At 37.1% G+C, this 15,870-nt stretch overlaps 1 protein-coding gene across 1 annotated transcript; it reads left to right on the top strand.

Moving 5' to 3' along the window:
- Positions 1-2,296: 2,296 nt before the first annotated feature.
- Positions 2,297-15,080, top strand: LOC145770456 (spermatogenesis-associated protein 13-like). Its single transcript, XM_082582111.1, has 12 exons — positions 2,297-2,418; positions 3,257-3,402; positions 4,658-4,793; positions 8,335-8,442; positions 8,613-8,793; positions 9,895-10,089; positions 11,104-11,208; positions 11,680-11,847; positions 12,486-12,593; positions 13,054-13,253; positions 13,937-14,038; positions 14,565-15,080. Exons 1-12 carry the CDS (start codon positions 2,402-2,404, stop codon positions 14,800-14,802), a joined length of 1,704 nt encoding a protein of 567 aa, XP_082438237.1. The 5' UTR covers positions 2,297-2,401; the 3' UTR covers positions 14,803-15,080.
- Positions 15,081-15,870: the final 790 nt, after the last annotated feature.

Raw genomic sequence — 15,870 nt, 5'->3', positions numbered from 1 at the left:
AGACCTAGTGATTGTAGAGTAAACTCAGTAAAGGACCAAGAAAGAGAGAGTGAGGAAAAATAACTTTACCAATCAGATTCAATGATGGTACACAATAAGCTTAGGCTACATCACAATAACATACAATTCACAAACATATAGAAACACGTAAGTACGCTCAGTGTTAAATAAATTCACCAAGATACGTAGTGAAAGGAGTAGGACCATTGTAGGCTAATGTCTCTTGGTCCTTTCACTAAGTATCTTGAATGAGGTATCTAGGCTATGTCTAAATCTACCAGCATCTACTGAAAGCAAGAAACTGTTTGTAAGGTTAAAAGTATCCGGTTTAGATGACTAACTTTATTGAGTTCGGGGCTTTTCTTTTGTGTAAAGTTTGCTTAACAGGACGTGACTTGCTAAACCGCCAACCTAAGTGTTGACTGTCAGCAGTCAGTCAGTTTTAAAGATTAAGTTGAATTCTTGTTGCTAAATTTCTTATTATCTATGCCAGTTGATCACTTCCATATAAAAAAGAGCACTTCATTGCCAAGAATATAATTCCCTTATGATTTTCTAAACTCAATTCACGCAAGCCCTTCCATTTCAGCTAAATTGTACCCAAGTTATTCATTGAGTATCCATTGCTTGCAGCAGACAAAATATCCGCCATCCAAATCTTGCTATTAGCTTTCCTATGATGTTAAATACAGTTGGAACAGTGCAAATAACTTGATGTCTTTGGTGGATTGTAATTTTTTCGTCAAGACAGTTTTATAGACAAGTTTAATATTTTACGAGAATATATTCACAAATTTACACCTAATTTATTAAATGTTTTCGGCTTAACTTAAGCCTTTACCAAAAATCTGAAAATATTTTTAGAAATAAGATAAATTTTAACTTCTTAAAAGTAACTACTGCAGCTAACTGACTGCAAAATAAACTTTACAGTAACAAACAGAGGGAATGCATTCTTTAGTTGCTATGCCAATGGGTTGATTTAAGATGTAAAAAAATATATGATTAGACAATAGCAAATGCATTGCAGCTCTTTGCAGCAGCGGCTTGTTTACAAAGACAAGACACTTACTACGCAAAAACAAATCTTCTATGTTGATTTTGCTTTTACAGTAAAAACGTTGAAAGAATGTTATTATCTTAGCTGTGGTTGCTGGGAAGTTGTAATGCGTTCTAGCCTATACTTTTACGTTGCAGATTACGCCATATTAAAGTAAATTTTCAAAAATTGCTATCACGATCACAGTCACTAAGTAAGATCAGTCTCCAACAAACTAAAACCGGTTTTACAAATTTGAGCTTAAAAAAACATATTTATGTGGTGGAACGTTTGTCGAGTGATCAATGCAAAGCTTCAGTGGCAGAGTACAGCAAGACCATCATTTTCATCTAACTAGACTTTACAATTGACATGTCATAAACAGTTTAGCTACCTTACTGTTGAAGCAATCTATGCTAAAATTTGGTTGAAGATATAAAATGAAATTGTCAGTTCAGATTTAGGTTAAACCTGTGAAAGCGTTTCATTATCCGAGGAAAGAAGTTTGGGAGAGAGGATCAGATAGCAACATTGTGCCTAAGCTCACATGGAAAAAAGCTCATGAATGAAAAATCATTTGCATGTCTTGAATCTCCCGTACGTTGATGGTAAGAGAACAAGGGGATTCAAGAGCCAGAATAGCTTTTAGTGCCTTAAAAGATTTCTTTAGTTAGTTTTGGGGAACTAAAAGCACAATTTACGCTTAGTCTCTTGACGTGAGAATGCTTGATAACTGTATGCTTAGACCAGTGTTTCTTGACTGTTTCTGGCACTAGTACCTTTTATTTGCACCCAATGTGCACTCTAACTAAGTGAGATGTTATATGCCACCATGCATTTAGCACTTCTCAGCACCTCCGTTGGTTCCAGCACTAGCGTTTGAGAAGCGCTGCTATTAAAGCTGAATAAAGAATATTGAAATGTAGACCATATGTTTAGGGTATAGAGCCGTCAGTAGGCTATATCTTCCGCTTAATCTTCACAACTAATGCATTGATTTTAGCTTGCCAGAAACAGCATGAAAGTATTGAAAGTTTACATTTCAGCAGCTTATACCGAAGCCAGTGGCACACACACTTGCATGTGTAATTGCTAACTCGAGATATAAGCGAAGTTAATTTTGAAAAAAATACTTAGCTTACCCTATAAAATCCCGTAGAATAGGCTACAACAGCCATTAATTGGCTTTTTTTTTAATTTCAGAAACTGCTTTGTCGTAACACAGCAGAAGGTCTTAGAACCAATTTCTATTTTTCAATTTAATGGTTTTGCACACCAAGCAACACAACTGCAGCCTATAGCCTACATCTGCTTCATAATTTTGCATCATTAGAACGGTTTGACATTTGAGTGACTAAGTGCATGACACCAATTCAATTGTAAGTTAGGCTATTAAAGACTAAGTTTCAATAGAAAAAAGATGGGTTTCATTCAGTTTGCAGCATTTCGATACAAAAGAAAACAGCATTTTATGTTTACTTCAGCCAACAGTCTTTTCTTTACAACTTAAAAAATTTTGGAATGTAGCCTACAGTATTGGCCAAAACTGAATGGAAGTATTTTTTCTATTTTATTGAGTTATCGTTTTGTTTATCTAAAAAGCTTTTGCTGTTGATTTACAGGTTCTAATCAACTGTACAATATTAAAAAAAAATGAATAAAATTATTACAATTATGCTGGAAGCCTATAATACGCAAGGACCTTGAAATACGTAACAGCTTGATACTGTGACGTAGACACCCACGTAGGCTAACCCATGTTACTCTTGGTCTCCGCGTCTTAAACGTATTTGTCATAGTTTCGTGCAATCGTGCTACAATGAAGATGCAATGATTCATTCCTACAGTTTGAAAGTTAATAGTTTTATATCATGCTTCTTTATAAAGTATTGCCACCTAAATGAGGAGAACTGTAATAGGCCACAGACTAGTCAGCCTAACTGACATGACATAGGCCTACTGTAAAAGTGAATCAATGGAAAGTAGTGTAGGTTGTCAATAGAACAAGAAAGAAGTGAAACAGGTTATTTTTATTGCTGGGACTTGACAGTTGTAGGCCTAACTGTATTTTCTATTTATTATACCATTCACTTAAAAGCACTTGTTTTTAGCATTTTTTTAGATTTTCAAAATAATTTTCTAATGCAATTTTATTAGTTGTTTTTTATACTTACTAAAATCACTTTCGTGGACTTAAATAATGAGCTTGGTCAGTAGCAGCTCACACCTGCAAGTGTCAGAAATACGTGAAACGGATCTAAGTGGAAATAAAAATGAGTGGAATTCAAGAATTGAAAACGGCAACGCTGTAACCCCAGTTGAAACGTGTGAGGGAAATGAAGTTGTACGCTTAGAGGTCCCAGGTAAGAGTTTTCTTATCAATTTGTCAACGTTTCATCGATTGTTGCTAAACTTTTGCGACTGTAACAATCTGAAAGTTTAACCCTATCTGGAACCATGCCACACCAAGCTAGATGTCTCTTTTGAGTTGTGATTTTATAACCACAGCGTTTTAGTTCGTAAACGAACAGTTGAGTTTGTTATTGCAACTTCTGTGTTTGAAAGCAAAACCCATGTCCTTAAATGTGCTAATGTAATCAAGAATAATCTAATTTGATTGCTACTGACCTAATAGCATTGCAGAAGTTAATTACGTAATCCAGTGTTGCCAAATGCCATTAAAATAATTCCCCCAAATTTGCTTCTATAACTCTCCAAATGCAACTTCATTTCATTTGGGTTTCATTATCGTAAGTAAACTGTCCTTGAGTGGTTTTCCGTCAATTTCAAATGATTTTTAAGAAAAAGTTTTCATACCGCTTTGGAAGTGTTAGTTGGTTGGTTTGGACCTTTACTCTCGGACTGACAAGCTTCTGATAGGTTATTTCAGGCAGTTTCTCACTCTTGTATAGGCTTTGAACCACTGACACAGGGCCGGTTATCGAGTTAAACAGAGTGATTTTTTTTGCTGCTGAGGTGTTGTCGCCTTTGAATTAATCCTTCCATTAAGTGCCGCTGAATAGAGAGCCGTCCTGAAATACGATGTTAAGCGCACAACCCGAGAGCCGAACCAACGCCGCTTGATCTGGAGATTTCTTGATGTACAAAGTCGGGTGCTTAACTACTGAGCTACTAATGAGCGAACACTAACGGGTTTTTTTCTGTTAATGTATATACAACATTTTACAAAAAAGTTCTTTGCCCACTCACGTGCCAGCTGGTTTTGCTTTTTTGTTTAGAAACCTTAAAATTTTCCACTTAAGTTTTTTTATTCCCAGCAACCTTAAACGTGTCCAAAATTTAAGACAAAACTCCTCAACCGGCAACCTTGAACTCTCTTACCACTACCCCGTGTAATGGATAGAACTTATTAATATATGTTACGGACAATGTGCAAGTTTCTGGACTATGAGGGAATTTGGATGATTTGAAAGAAGGCCAATATAGGCTTGTAGTATCACAATGAATTACAGCAGACCATTAGCTTAATGTTAATCAGTAGTAGCTAGTATCAGACAACTACTTTCGCCAAGCTATGTTTTACTGTTAGTAGGCTACGTTTGCTATTGCTCACTCTCTGTCATATAGTATATTTGCTTGAATCATTGTGTTCTTTAGGGTACACACCTGGTCGCAGCTTAAGTTTTGCTTCCACAACGGACAGCACCCACAAAATTTCTCGACGACGCAAAACTGTGAAGTGGCTCTTCAAAGGTCAACGAGACAGTAAAACCACCGAATCCAGTGGTGTCAAGTAAGCATTACAAGATTACATTCAATTTTTCAGATGTTTTGTATATTTTTACATTTAAGTTTTTTAATGTTGTTATCTTATTAAAAGTTGCAAGCATCCATCAGGAAACATAATTGATGTCTGCAAGCATATGGTGCGCTTAAATGCACCATTTAGAAATTTTAGACCGCCTTGTATATGTATATGCATATGTAAAGTAGCCTACAGTATACTCAGTGTGAGCACCAGGGCCGGATTTAGACCGTGAGAGGCCCTAGGCTATTCCATTTGTGAGGCCCCTCCCTATTTTGAGCTCAGAAATTCTCTCTAAACAACTGAACTTACATGTCATTGCTTAATGTTAAAAATATGAGTGTATTAAACTCTTCGTTCTTTTAATTTTCCACATTCATGGGTGCAAATTTTTAATTAAAAGAAAAAAAATAGTTTAAAGCAGTTTTGCTTTTAATTTTAATTTCTCTGATCAAACAACCGTTACAATAATTGTAAAGTTTATTTACGAGCAGTGGCGTAGCCAGGAATTTTGAAAGGGATTTTTTTTGACGGCGTATTCGCCTAAAACGACACCCAGCAGCGGGGTTCTGGAGGCCTCCCCCAGAAAATTTTGAAAAATTACTTTGAATTTGGTGCATTCTGAGAGCATTTTTAACAAAAATGTGGGTATGAATATTCCTGTAAAATGATACCGTCCGGTGGCATAGCAAAAGGATAAGATCATGTTTTCTTCGGCATTTTTCGGAAATAAAGCTAAGTCTCTATGTTTTCTTGTTGCTAATTCCTGGCTGGCATTTGAATGTTTGGTATTGGAAAAACTCGCTCTTTTAATGCAGTTTCGTTTAAAATTAGGCAAGCTTTGTTTTGGAGACAATAAGAGACTGAAAGCATCATTCTCAATATCGTGACGTCGCACGCGTGCCAAAAGGGGGGTTGAAACCCTCAACCTCCCCCCTGGCTACGCCAATGTTTACGAGGACATAAGAAATAGTTACAGCAATCAAATAGAGTAGCCTAAGACTAGGCTACCAATTTTTTTTTCTACCTTTCGTCAAAGCAAAATCATGCAACTTGAGACATTGTCGATCTCAGTTTATTTTTGATGCTTTTGAGCCTTGAGAAAGATCTCTTTCCTGAGCAGTTAGTGATCATTGAGCTTAGAAACAGTCTTAATATTGCTTCCACATATTGAAAGGCAGTGTTAATTTTTTCCTTGCACATAGAAGTTTATCAGTTAGTTTCGGGACTCGGGTCAACATCTTCCAGATACGCTTCCTTTAAAAGTTTTAAACCTTGGTTGTCCATTTTCAGTTTTAGCCAAAACTCTGGTGGGCTAAGGTTATCACTATCATGCAGATTGCAGAGCATTGCACGCTTGAGGCAAAGCTCCCTATTCTTCCTGCAAATCATCTAAATCTTCTTCGTTAACAACAGAAGGAAAGTTGATGCTGCCACTCTCAAAATTAAAAAAAAAAACACTAGATTCTCCAAGAAAACCATTAGATTATTTCATACTGTTTTTTGCAGAGAAGACTGCGGCACTTTAACAAAGAAGCTTCCAGCAGAAAGCGCGCAATATTTGCCTTTATTATGATGCAAACGAGTAACGACGTAATAATGACTGTTTGCAACTTGTGTATAGAATTTTCTACTCTGAAAAGCTTGATATATATAGGTACTTTAGGTAGGGTTTAAACTTGTCAAGTTTCTCTTTCGCAACCACCGAGGTCACGACGTTTTAATCTAAATAACCAGACATTTTTCACAAAAACCTGTTGTATTTACGCTGTAATAATATCTCATGTGATCGACGTAGACGCACAATCTTGACATCAAATGAAAGCGTACATCTTCAGCTACCCGAAGATGAAAAGTTTTGCAATAAAATTTAAAACATTCAATGTGCAACTAGCAACTTTCCAAACGGTATTTTTTCTAATTTCTAAAAAAATTAAAAATTGGCAGAAAAGTATACTTCATTATAATCTTTACTACCCAAGCATGATACAATAATATGAAAATATATGTAGTTTAATCGAATGCCAAAACAATTCTGCACATGAGAAAAATTTTACTTCGTTTCTGCGCGCAATGCTTTAAGAGATACAGGAGAATGAATAAGGACAGGTAAAGACTATGAATGGATCTGCCATCATTTACATTTTTTTTGCTTGAAACACCATTTAAACTTGGACGTATGGATACGTCCTTGGTCATCATGGTTAAAATCTCAAGACGTGTGTATACGTCCGTGGTCGCGAAAGAGTTAAAAGAATTACAAACTTTGAAATCGAATTTTGAGGCCCCTGGACGTTGAGGCCCTAGGCTTCAGCCTGCCTAACCTATTGGTAAATCCGGCCCTGGTTGAGCACTCTGGCAAGATGGGTGAAAGTATCCAAATGTGGTTCCTTGCGTACCACAAATGGAAAAATCACCACGCTGCATTACAGTAATAAGGCGTTTTTGTCTTGTGTTCGATTTACTGCACTGAGGAGACCGGTCGAAACAGTGACGTCCTGGCGGTTTGCAGTTATGCATATGCAGCTGATGTATTGAATTATACAGAGTAAAACATAACAGTTATCTATTGTGATAAAAACGCTGTTAGTGATGCAAAAATAAAGCTTACATCAGCTCGCATAGGAAGCATTACTTTGGAAAAGATTAACAAAGCAGATTCGCAACACTTCGTAAACTTTTCAAGACCTAATTGTATTGATACTAGAATCTAATTCTGGAACAGGTTGTTCCATTCAAGAAGCAACGACAATGAATCGGGACAATATTGAACGGGTAGTGCAGCTGACAATGTGTTCTTGTGTTTCGTTATAAGCTACCGTGGACAGCAATTAACAGCTGATGTTGTTAAAAAATCGATTTCTTTGTATAGTCCCAAAAATGATATCATAACATTCTTAATCTTATCTGGGCTTTGACTGGTTATGGCCTACTGTCATGTGGTTTCAAGTATCGATATTGCTGTATAGTTTGCTAAAATAACAAACCGCATTTTAACATTGGTAGGCTTTTGTCATGTTTACGAGCATTAGTCTCAATTCTGTTGCCTACCTAGCTGAGAGGTGGGAGTGCATGTTCGACGTTCGAAGGACGTTGGTTCGACGCCTATCTAGAGTACGCGATTGTGTTTATCCCATTTTACGACATCCTTGAACATAGATATGAAGGTTGACTTTCTTGTCTCTCTGTTGTGTACACTGGTTAAAATTATTATTTGTTTTATTTAAAATCTTTACCACTAAACCTTAGCCTCAAACAGCGCAATACATTATGCATCATTGTTCACATTGTTCAATTTCCGATCTATAGGCTACAGGACATGTGGACCTGATAGAATAATAGATCCCAACACTAATACAGTTCACTGGTTGCAGCAGTTGAGAGATGTTGCTTGAATTACTGCCTGACAATTAAGAAGAAGCCTCGATAGAACAAAAACATTAATTCTACTGCAAAGTAGCTTATTGGAAATTCAAATCCGTTGTTTTATACAACATTAGTTTTATAACTTTATGTTATTCTTCTTTAGATCGCAGATGAGTCCTTGTGGCAGTATGTTGAGCTTGCGGAGCAACGAAAATGAAGGACACATGAGTAGAAGAAAGTCTGTGGTCCAAGGAATAATGAGAAGAGGAAGGTAAAAATGATGCAGCTTTGTACAATTTTTCTTTAAGTGAAGCTGTTTTCCAGGTGCTTGTAATGGTGTAAATGTTTGTTATTCCTCTGTTAACGTGTCGACTCACTGCAGTGACTACAGCAGTTAGAAAAAGAGCATAAACATTAATTTACAGAGCGTTATTATTACAGAACAATCCGGAAGACAATGAAAGCGATGCACATCAATGAAGCGGATCATCAAGGATCAGATGAAGGATCCGGAAAAACAGGAATTATTTTGAGTACGGAACAGAGGCTTAGGATGTATGTCCTCCGAGAAATTGTAGACACAGAAGAAGATTACACAAAGCTCCTTCAGTTCATTGTTGACGTAAGTGGACGTGTTGCCAATTTGTTAATTTACATTGATATAAATAAATATGTTTCGCTTGTATCGACATCAGTACATACATCAATTAATTTACAACTGCAGACAGTGGTAAACCGTATATATGTTATATATAACATTATATATATGTTCCATATATATGTTAAATTAACGATCTCAATGAAAAGAAAAGTATATGATCAATGCATTCTCCCAACAATGACATACGGAGCAGAAACATGGAACTTAACAAAAGCAATAACACTCAAACTACGCACTGCGCAAAGATCACATGAAAAAGTACTCTTAGGCATTACATGGAAAGACAGGAAACCAGCCAAATGGATACGACAACAAACACAAATCAAAGATATTATTCAAACAATAAAAAGTTTAAAGTGGAATTGGGCAGGACATATCATGCGAACAACTGACAACAGATGGACAAGAAGAGCTACTGACTGGATACCGCTTGACAATAAACGCAAAAGAGGGAAACAGAAAACAAGATGGCGAGACGAACTCTACCAATTCGACAAACACTGGACACAAACGTGCAAAGACAGACAAAATTATAAAAATATGGGGAAGGCCTTCATCCTGCAGTGGAACAACAATGGCTGACAATGATCGTCGTCGTCGTATGAGCGTCTGGGGCCGAGGGTCTATCCTTTTACCACCCCAGATTCACGATGTTCCCGGACTACACTGGAAGGCTACTAAAGAGCAACCACTCTTTGGTTTCATCATCCATGACACGCAGACCTTCCACTCCGTTAGGTGGCTTGAAGATGGAGCAGTCATTGATGATGTGGTCTGCGGTCTGTTCCTCGGCACACATTCGCAGGAAGAGACAATGATGATTATGATGATGATATGTTGCATATATAGTACCTATAAAGTTATATAACTTTTATTATAACCCATGTCGACATCAGATAAGCAGAAATGAGGGCACATGCCCCAGAGCACGGTATCAGAAGCATCCAATTTATTGTTTACAACATCTCAAACTTCAGCTGAACATCATGCTTTACTGCATATCTCAGACATCATCAAATAGACGTAAAAAAGCATCTTTTTTAAACTGTCAATTCTTTGCAGGTGATGGTGCCGGATTTGAACCAGTGTGCCAGTGACAGCGATATATCCTGTGTGTCATGTGAAACTATATCCGCAATGTTGTCAAACATCAAAGACATTCACGAACTCCATGTAAATTTTTTAGCTGGTTTAAAAGAAGCAACGACCCCGTATCTTTATCACACAAATCGCATTGGAAAGGTTTTCTTGCGATACGTAAGTTGTAGACTGCTCCCCAGACAGCCAATTAACTGTTTTTTTACATTGATTTACATCTGCAAACATTGAACCAATGTAAAAAACGGTTGATTTGTTGTCTGGATGGCGTCTTGACAGACTGTTGATCTGTTAGTTGATTCTTTTTCTTGCGTAGGAGGTGGTGGCAGTCACATTACGTCATCTAAGCGTTGCAACCACTGAACGGATTGCTATCATGCGCTGTAGGATTAGAATTTCTATCTTTATATTAGTATAGTAGCCTAAGGTGACGATATCTATAGGGAAGTGATGGGTGATAAGCAGCGATTTAGGATTTTGGTTTACATACACAGAATAACGATTCGGCAAGAACCAATTGAAACATGTTACTGATATACTCTCCGACTTCTTCTCATTTAATTTTTTATGGGAAGCTTTATTACTTGATTGGGTATACTCGTTCTGAAGTAATTTCAAAAATAAGAATCAAACAAGTTCATATATAAGCTTATATACTGCAGAGATAGTACGGTATTCATACCAAAAAAGAGTGCTCAATTTCATTCGCAATGCTAAGAAGAGCTAATTCAAGGAGATTAAATCACTATTATCAAAGTAACTTTTACAGCCTGTTTCACCCTTGCGGGATCGTCAGAAGGTCCTTATTCAAATTTTTGATAAATGCTCCTTTTGCAAACAGAAAATGTTCAAATCACATTTTATGCTAAATTATTGTTATTACTGTACACTACAGTGTGATAAATTTATGGTGTTAAGATATGAAAAATCAACGCTTAACAGATCATTCTGATTAATCTCTCGCTGCGTTTTGGTTTTATTTGTTTGTGACTGATGGTACTTTCATTCATTTTCCCCTTTGTTTTATTCATATAGTACTCATCAGCGTATAGTAGTACAATGAGACCTTATCTTCTCATTCCCCGATGCTTGGATCTAGTATGGGACTCACCTTTACCTTTGTTTACTCATCAGCGTACAAAGAGTTGTTTATAACCACTTGGTTTTTTGCAGAAAGAAGAATTTCGTGCTTATGAAAAGTACTGCACAAACTTCACGAACGCCCAAAAGATTAGCTATGAACTTGAAACCGATCCCAGGGTCCTGAAACTGATAACTGTAAGTTTATATGAATTATAATTATTTCTTGGGTGTTCAAAGCGGTCTTCAAACGTTCATTTTGTTTTTCTGTGACATTCAAACCATAAACAACAAAACGGTAATAGAGTTAGAGATTTGAGTAAAGAAATATATATACTGTTTGACAAAGTGGTATAACTTGCTCATTGAACAAAAAAAATCTCTTTTATACGCAAATAACGTCTGGTAAAGTTGAATGTATAAAAGAAAAGTCTATTTTTAGCTGGATTATGGTTCATATGCAGTTAATTATGATATTTCTCTGTAAATGGGAGCTGACAACCCAGTTTTGCAAATGATGCAGTCAAAACAAGCCAATGAAAATATTGCTCTCGAATTTGAGCGGAACTTCACAGCCAAAATAGTGAAAAATGTCATTGTAGGATTCACGCGTTATCATCAACTGACAGTGAATTAATTTATACTCAAAAGCTTTTATTTCTTTTGTAGGAGTGGATGGAAAAGGTTGCCAGCAAAACAAGAAAATTTCTTCATCTTGAAGGCTTCATCATCTCTCCTGTGCAGAGATTATGCAAGTATCCCTTGCTTCTTAGGGAGCTGAAAAAGTTTACAAGCGAATCGCATTCAGACTATAATGGTGTGACGGATGCTATGGAGGTAGGTTGAAGTCAGGAACTCTCAGTTCCTACAAATATCGCAACACAAAAAGAACAAGACTCGGTTTCAAAGGTCTAGCCAAGCCATTAAGCTGAATTGCGCCCCACATGACGTTTTGACAATTGTTGGCTGTTGGTGAAAGAAATACAGAAAAGTAACATATTCACTGTAACAGAAAAGCATAGGCTATGATTTGACAACAAATTACAAAAGCGTACAAGCTCAAAAATTAAATTTTAATAAGTTAGTGCACTTTAAGTTATTTTGGCAGCCGATTGTAGCATCAAATAGACAGCGATAGACACGTGTTTCGCCCATGAGGCTGGGCTCATCAGTATCGCACAAGACTATCGCACATCGCCAATCACTATCGCCATATCGCCAATCACTATCGCACATCAGTATCGCACAAGAAGCGTTACTGCTGCTCGCTGTGCTAGTGAGTAATCAGCCTTGTGCTGATAGCCGGGAAGAACGCCTTTCTTCACAAAGTTAGTGCACGTTGTATTTTGTTCCAAAATTTGAACTGTATGTGGACTCAATGTTAGACTATTTGGTATCGGTCTGCTATAAAAATTATTTAATAGATCTTAATAGAAACAAATAAAGAAACTTGATTAAAGTTAGCATCCATACAGATGATGGAGGAGATTACAGCATCCGTTAATGAGTCCGAGAGAAGGGCGATAGCGATACAAGCCATCAAAGACCTGGAAGATGCGTGTGATTCGTGGGAAAAAAATGGGGTAAACACTAAGATTGTTTTATGCCTGTTCAATGTTCATATTACATTGTATCCATTGTTCTCAGCACTTTACAAGACGGATGGTTTCAACTCAGTTATCTAAAGGAGCAACAGAATTAACTTACATGATTACCCTGAATCGATGCGTCAAAACAAAATTGATATTCAGTGCACTTTTTGTAAGATCTTTTCTATAACTCTACAGGGTATCGAACCCACGCCAATAGATTTAGAGTGGAACACATACATATAGTAGGCTGGTAACGTGTTGTCAATCACCAAGAAAAACCATCAGATTCACTTTACGTCGAAGAAATAAAGTTTAAGAAGAATTTTATAGACGTTGCAATTTCGTATTAACAAAATTGAATGTTAATTTAGTTTTGTTTGTGTGGAAGTTGCATTTAAAAACGTTGGAATTCTCAAATCTACAACAAAGACTTTTTTACTAATGTTGACAGTGCATGACCAAACAAGGGTTTATGACCAAACGGGGTGGTTCGGTTAAGACTTGGAACATCAGGTGGTTTACCTTGAGAGGATACAAACTGAGTTACTTTCATGAACCAACCGATGTAAAACCACTCGGTGTATTGGATTTGACGTCATATAAAAGCATTGAAGAAGATGCCACCTACACTGGACGGCCATTTTGTTTCGGGTAAGTGTTAACTTTGTAAAAACGGAAAATGCAAGTGTCATGTTTTTTTGATGACACGACATCAGAGCATGACTGGGATATCAAGGTCTGGTGTAGATTATGCAGGGGGACGTTTTAAACAGACCATGGTTGTGGAAAGCAAGAATTGCGAGCCGTCCATTTTGCAAATATCTGTAGGCTACGTCGCTTCTGCCACCAGTGATTAGATACCGGTATCACTGTTTTTTTGTTAAGAATTCCGAAGTCCACCCGTTAGCTCAGTAGTTACGCGCCCGGCTCAAGATCACGCGGCGCAAGTCCGACTCTCGGGGTGTGCACTTGAGCAACGCATTTTCAGGACTGCTCGCCATTTAGCGGCACCTAGTAAATGCAATAATTCCCCGGCAACAACACTTCAACAATCGAAAACTTCACTCTGCCAATCTCGGTAACCGGCCCTGCGTCAAGAGCTTCTACAAGTATGCGAAACTACCAGGAATAACCAATCAAGGCTTTGTCAGTCCGAGGATAAAGATTCAAAAACCAACTGAACTTTAAACTCATCGCAAGTAAAAATAATATCAGTTGTTCCTGCTGTGAGCATCACAAGATGTAGCCTACCCAAAATGACTTTAGGCTACTCCTAGTTTCTTAATCGGGATTAGCACCGTACACAACTTCACGGCACTGTTCGTGTTTTTTAGAATAAAAATGCCCGACAGGACGTTTTACTTGTATTGCGTTAGCCAGAAAGAAAAGCAGGAGTGGATATCCATATTAAACTGGAAGATAAGCTGCATCGACAGGTGAGCTGCTCAACTTCTATCATTCGATTGGTAATTGCGAGCTGTTTCAACTATGCATTTAATTAATATGTGAAACAGTCTACTACTGTAGTTATTTAAATTTCTATCGTACTTATCTATGATCTTCAAACATGAGCAAACTGCAAAGCGTGCTAACAATTGAGAGCATCTATGACATTCTGCAAAATCCGACCGAAGATAACAAAGACAATATAATGTAGGCCTACCGGAAGTCTATATTATTCCCTATTCACTTAGGTTATGTTGACAGTAAGTAGGCTACCCAGTGAAAAAATGACATAAAAGCAATTGCCCATTGCCATATAATGCCTTTTAAGCTGCAAGACATTGGAAAATTATTAAACCAAAAGAAAATTTCTTACTTTCTTTGTTGCTATTGTTCCTATTTAAACACGATTTACTTGTAGACTAAATCAAAACTAGACTTTTTGTTACTTAAAAGTTATAGCCTACCTATGTAAGCTTAGTATTGTTTTTTTTTTTTATAATAGCACTTTTATTGCAGGGCAAGAAGGCAGGCCCACAGGCCGGTTGAAACTGTAATATTTGCCTCTTTGTCGTCGTTTTTGAATCCAAAAGGGCAAAAAGCTGATTTTAGAAATGAAGATACGATCGAAACAGCTCCTCTTACAGAAGCAAAAGTAAACAAACATAGATCAAAGTCGTTTTTCTCCCTTTCTTTCAAAAAGAAGAAAAGACGAAGAGCTTTGTCAGCAGGGGCAAAGTTAACGGAAGAAAAATAAATGAAATAACTTTTATGTCGCCATAGCATAACGTTATGAAAGCAAACAAGCAACAGATTCAAAGGAAAAACATTATGTTAAGCGTCTTCCATGTAGCGCTTTTCTCGCCATACTTCGCTATCTATCCAGGGTGAAAAAAGGTGTCCACTCCGTCTAACACAGTGATTCCCAAACTTTTTCTATTCGCGTACCATATAGCAGTTTCATACAGTGTTCGCGTACCACCTACGCTACAACTAGAAAGTCTCAAAAATATAGCCTACAATAAAAGGCAAGAAAGTTTAACAAATTTCATCACAGCACTTCAAGAAGAAAAGATTTTATTAATACATACAGTAAGCTGTTGAGCTGTCGTATTAGTAGAAGACCAATAAATAGGCCTAGGGTGCATTAGGCTACTACTGCTCCTATCAGTAGCAACTAGCAACATTAAAAACTGAAAAGTTTTGGCTTTTCCGTTAAACAGCATAGGTCAGAGGTTCTCATACTGTGGGTTGCCACGCCCTTGGTGCGTAGTTTCAATTTTTCAAGGGCGTCGCACAATGATTCCGTTTCGTATGTAATGCGCTCACGGATATTGTTATACCCTGACGTGTGCATGAGAACTCATCATTGCGAAACTGTAGCAATTGCTTATGGTTTAACAATTACGTAGCGCAATTTTAAATTCATTTTGTCGCGAGACAAGTAAGGGCAAGAGACACAAACAAATAAAAATGACTGAAATTCCTATCGCTGAGTGCGTTGCAAGTCCAACAATTTTTTCAAAAACGTTGCAACGAAAAAGTTTAAGAACCACTGACCTAGATCATAAACGCTTGAATCTCCTACGAATAAAATTAATTACGACACAATAATGTACAATGAGTAATCTGAAAGTTTGCGCAAATTGTATTATTTTAACTGCTGTAAACCGTGGACGTTCAAGTGTCAACTTAATTGAGTTTCTCTTGTACGATTTGAAAGACTTTCACGTACCACAGTTTGGGAACCACTGGTCTACCTTTTCAAGAATACAAGTTTTCTCACTCCGAACCACTGGTCTACCTTTTCAAGAATACAAGTTTT

Source organism: Aplidium turbinatum, chromosome 5 (genome assembly GCF_918807975.1).
Source record: "Aplidium turbinatum chromosome 5, kaAplTurb1.1, whole genome shotgun sequence".
In the NCBI taxonomy this organism is placed as follows: Eukaryota; Metazoa; Chordata; class Ascidiacea; order Aplousobranchia; family Polyclinidae; genus Aplidium; species Aplidium turbinatum.
Note: the sequence above shows the minus strand (reverse complement) of the source record. Positions and strands in the feature narration are given on the sequence as shown.

Excerpts from the sequence above, each read along its gene's own strand:
- LOC145770456 (XM_082582111.1), top strand. Across the intron at positions 8,794-9,894 it reads TCCTTCAGTTCATTGTTGAC|GTGATGGTGCCGGATTTGAA; the intron begins GTAAGTGGACGT and ends AATTCTTTGCAG. Across the intron at positions 12,594-13,053 it reads ATTCGTGGGAAAAAAATGGG|TGCATGACCAAACAAGGGTT; the intron begins GTAAACACTAAG and ends TAATGTTGACAG.